This window comes from Beta vulgaris, chromosome 8, assembly GCF_026745355.1.
Source record: "Beta vulgaris subsp. vulgaris cultivar EL10 chromosome 8, EL10.2, whole genome shotgun sequence".
Taxonomy (NCBI): domain Eukaryota; kingdom Viridiplantae; phylum Streptophyta; class Magnoliopsida; order Caryophyllales; family Amaranthaceae; genus Beta; species Beta vulgaris.
Window position 1 is genome coordinate 14,110,289 of NC_079209.1, and position 4,602 is coordinate 14,114,890.

Sequence of the window (4,602 nt, forward strand, 5' to 3'; positions counted from 1 at the left end):
ATTTAGCCTAAGTTCTAAATATAAGTAAAGTAAAGTATACCTAAGTTCTAATAAAAGTCTAGGAGAGGCTAGAACTTGTAGTAAGATTGACAGATGTCTGGTCAATAGTCACTTGATGGCCCAATATTCAAATGCTGTTGTTGAAGTGCTGAACCCAGGTATATCTGATCATTCTCCTCTTGTCCTTAAATATGCTTTTGGGAGTCAGAGCCAGGGTAGACCGTTTAAGTTTTTCAATTATATGGCTGAACATGGAGATTTCATGTCTATTGTTGAGAATAATTGGGGGAGTTATAGGGGTAATGAGATGATGCAGAGTGTTTGGAGGAGACTTAAGGAGATTAAGACTCATATTAAGAGATTGCATAAAAGAGATTTTGCTCACCTAGCTAGTCAAATTGAACAAGCCAGGCAAGAGCTTGATGATATTCAATCTGCTCTCAAGTCCCAGCCAACTGAAGCTCAGCTTACTGCTCTGGAGCAAACTCACTATCTTAAACTGCAGAAGCTCTTGTCTATTGAAGAATCAGCAATTAGACAAAAGTCTAGAATAACGTGGCTGCAGCAGGGTGATGCTAATACCCAGGTTTTCTTTCAAGCTATGAAGGCCAGGTATAATCAAAATAGTATTGATATACTGTATGATTCTCAGGGAAGACGGTTGATAAAATCTTGTGATATTCAAGATGAAATTATAGGATTCTATCAGCAGCTACTTGGGTCATCTAATTCTTCTCTTCCCCAGATTGATGTGCAGTTGGTAAGAAGTGGAGTGCAGGTGTCACAAACTGCTGCTAGGGAGCTAATCAGAGATATTACTCCTAAAGAGATTGATGAGGCATTGAGTTCAATTGATGATAATAAAGCCCCTGGTATTGATGGCTTCAATAGCTTTTTCTTTAAAAAAAGCATGGCCTATTATTAGGCATGATATCTACAAGGCTATTACTCATTTCTTTGACACTGGAGAGCTATATACTGCTATTAACTGTACTCTGATAACCTTGGTTCCCAAAGTTCATAATCCTACATATGTGAAGGATTTCAGACCTATTGCATGCTGTACAGTTCTCTACAAGCTCATTGCTAAGATTCTCACTAGAAGAATGCAAAGTATGATTAATGAAGTGATTGATCTTGCTCAAGCTGGGTTCACGCCAGGGAGAAGCATCTCTGATAACATACTACTGGCTACTGAGCTCATCAAGGGGTACACAACAAAACATATTTCCCCTAGATGCATGATGAAAGTTGATCTCAAGAAGGCCTATGATTCTATTGAGTGGCCTTTTCTTCAAATGATGATGAGTGAATTGGGATTTCCTTCTAGATTCATCAAATGGGTTATGGCTTGTGTTACTACTGTGTCCTTCTCTATTTTGATCAATGGGCTACCTTGTAAACCCTTTAAAGCTAAGAAGGGGTTGAGACAAGGGGACCCCATGTCCCCTTTTCTTTTTGCAATAGGCATGGAATACTTATCTAGATGTCTGGGCAGCCTAAAGCAAATTCCTGACTTCAATTTTCACCCTAGGTGTGAGAGACTAAGCATCACTCACTTGATGTTTGCAGATGATCTGCTGATGTTTGCTAGAGCAGATGCCAGTTCCTTACAATTAATGTTTGATGCATTTACTTCATTTTCTCATGCTTCAGGTCTGGTTGCTAATCTTGACAAAAGTAACTTATATATAGCAGGAGTTACAGAAGAAGAAAGGAGTAATTTACAACTTATTGTCAATATGTCTATGGGAACTTTCCCTTTTAGATATCTTGGAGTGCCCTCACTACCAGAAAGCTCTATTATCAAGAGTGTAAGCCTCTTATTGAAAAAACTGTTGCTAAAGTCAGATCTTGGGCAGTTAAAAAGATCTCATATGCTGCAAGATTGCAACTTGTAAGGTCTGTCTTGCAAGGATTTCAGTTGTATTGGTGCCAAATCTTCATTTTGCCTAAGAAGGTTTTGAAAGAGATCCAAGCAATTTGTAGAAATTACCTGTGGAGTGGCCAGAGTAGTGGTAGGAAAGCTCTTGTTGCTTGGGAAAAGCTTTGCATGAAGAAAGCTTGTGGTGGATGAAATTTAAAAGATCTTGTTACTTGGAATAAAGCAGCAATTACTAAGCATCTTTGGGCTATCACAATGAAGCAAGATAGGCTATGGATTAAATGGATCCATGCCTATTATATCAAGCAGAATAACTTGTTTACTATGTCCATTCCTGCTAGGCTATCTTGGGCTCTAAAGAAAATTTGGGCTAGTAGGGACATATTAATTGCTCATCAAACTCAGCAAGCTTCAGGTGAGCACTTCTCTATCAAAAAGATGTATCAGGCAATGAGGAGTGATCAACCTATTGTTCAGTGGAAGAGAATTACTTGTGATAATAAGGCTAGTCCTAAGGCCTTATTTATCACTTGGCTGCTGCTCCAAGGCAGATTGTCCACTAAAAGTAGGCTTTGTGAGTGGGGATTATTGGAAGACAGTACTTGTGTTTTATGCTCTAATGCTAGTGAAACTAGTTCTCATCTATTCTTTGAGTGTCCAGTTTCCAAGCAATTGTGGAGAATGTGCTTACAGCAGATTAATATGGCTAATCAGCCTAGATTACTAGCAGGAGATGTTCAAGCTATTGCTGATGTGGCTAAGAAGAAGAATCCTCAGCACCAACTGTTATTGATGCTATATGCTGAAACAGTATACCATATATGGCAACAGCGTAATCAAGTTGTTTTTGGGAAGGATTGTATGTCATCTAGGCACAGCTTTAAGCAGATTATTTTTAAGGTTGCGTGTAGATGTAATGATGTGATTAGGCAAATGCTTATTGTATGAGCTTTAGATTGCTTACTGAGTAGGGCTGGACTAAGTTTGGTGCCTCCAAACCCTTCCTAGAAGGTGGGGGAGTCTCCATTCTTGTTTGTTAAGCCTTGTAGATGCATTTGGTTGTACCTTTTTTTTGGTTATCAATAACAACTTTGAATTGCCAAAAAAAAAAAAAAGATGAGATAAGATAAGTTTAAATAAGATAATATAAGTTCATATATATATATATATGACAAGTTTAGTAATAAGTTAAGTTCGGATAAGAAAAGATAAGTTATGTCGATCAAATCAGTATGACTAACTTCCTTACAAATTGACTAATAATTAGCTATAATTTTCTAATTTTATCGGTCAAAATTCAGTACTATAACTTACTTCCTTGCGAATTAACTAAAACCCATCAACAAATTACATAAATCGGTAAAAAAAATAATCCATAGTGAAAGGAAAAAGGGTACATGTACATTGCAGGTTGCAGTGTAGCAGCCACTCGGTGGTGGCTGGTGGATGTTGGTCAAAAGCATTACAACTGTGTAAGATAGCAAGAGAAAGGTGAGAAGACAAAAATCATAATTGTATAATGTACGGATAAATCGGTTCTAATTATTCTCAAAACCAGATCATAACATCTAAATCACAAGCTATTAGTTTTGAAATTTATAGAATTATTCTCATGGAACTCTCATAATCTAAAAGCACTGCAATAGTCACTGACATTGATGTTAATATGTAAAGAGTATTTCATATTGCCAATTTAAAAGTATGTAACAAAATTTTAAGATATCAAATCCAATTTACGAAAATCATTGGTGTACCTTATATGAGTCATAAGTTAGTTAAATTAATTTCAATGCAAGATCATAAAATATAAATGTAGAAAGAGTTGTTCTCGTGCATGGAGTTCTCAAAGTACAAAAGCATTAACTATAATTATTGGCATTGATGGTAATATGTAAAACAAATTTCTTTCTTCTCTAGAATATCCATTCACTTTCATTTAAAGGTCCAAAGTTTGAAGATTTTAGTATAATTTTATCTTAATACTTCGTATGTGTTAATAATGTTGTATAAGATATGCTTGAATCCATATAATTTGTTAGGTATATTACAAAAAAAATTGATGAACAAATGTTTGCATTTAAGACTCTGAACAAGCAAAGCTAACAACATTAAAGATTAGAGTGCGTCAATAAGTAGATAATCATGAATTCAACCATTGATTTGCTATAGCTAACAACCTATGCTTTAGAAAACCTTTATATGATTAATAGCAAATTAAAATCTAGGTTTTTAGAGAACTTTTTCATGTATATAATTATTTTTTATATTCTTAACTTTAAAACTGTCATAATTATAGATTAATCGGTAAAGTATTTCCACCATGATTTTAGGGGAAAAAACATAAATTCTTGAATTTATAAAGCAAAAAATCTTCCGTGCAACTTGCACAAGTCTAAAATTAAAATCATGGTTAAGTGGGCAGTGGCAAGTGGGTAGCCAAATATGGTGCAACGGTGGTGCAAGAAGATAAGAGAGAGGATGAATGGGAGAAGTAGGAGCATATATAAGCAGGTGTATGGCTGAGTGTTAGTGGTGGTGCGTATTGTAATTTCACTAAGAGAAGTAGTAGACAGAGCAAAGACTATTTCAATCAACTCTTTTAACAGTGGGTCACGTGATTCGTCTTGACATTAACTATATCAACCACTAAACACATGAGTTTGAAGTCTTTAAAATAATCTCAATACATAATTAGAAAATTTTAAATCACAAGTTAA

General features: G+C 35.4%; 1 protein-coding gene across 1 annotated transcript; it reads left to right on the forward strand.

Moving 5' to 3' along the window:
* The first annotated feature begins 2,140 nt into the window (after window positions 1-2,140).
* On the forward strand, window positions 2,141-2,833 carry LOC125494120 (uncharacterized). The gene has a single exon (XM_048637689.1). It carries the CDS (start codon window positions 2,141-2,143, stop codon window positions 2,831-2,833), a length of 693 nt encoding a protein of 230 aa, XP_048493646.1.
* Window positions 2,834-4,602: the final 1,769 nt, after the last annotated feature.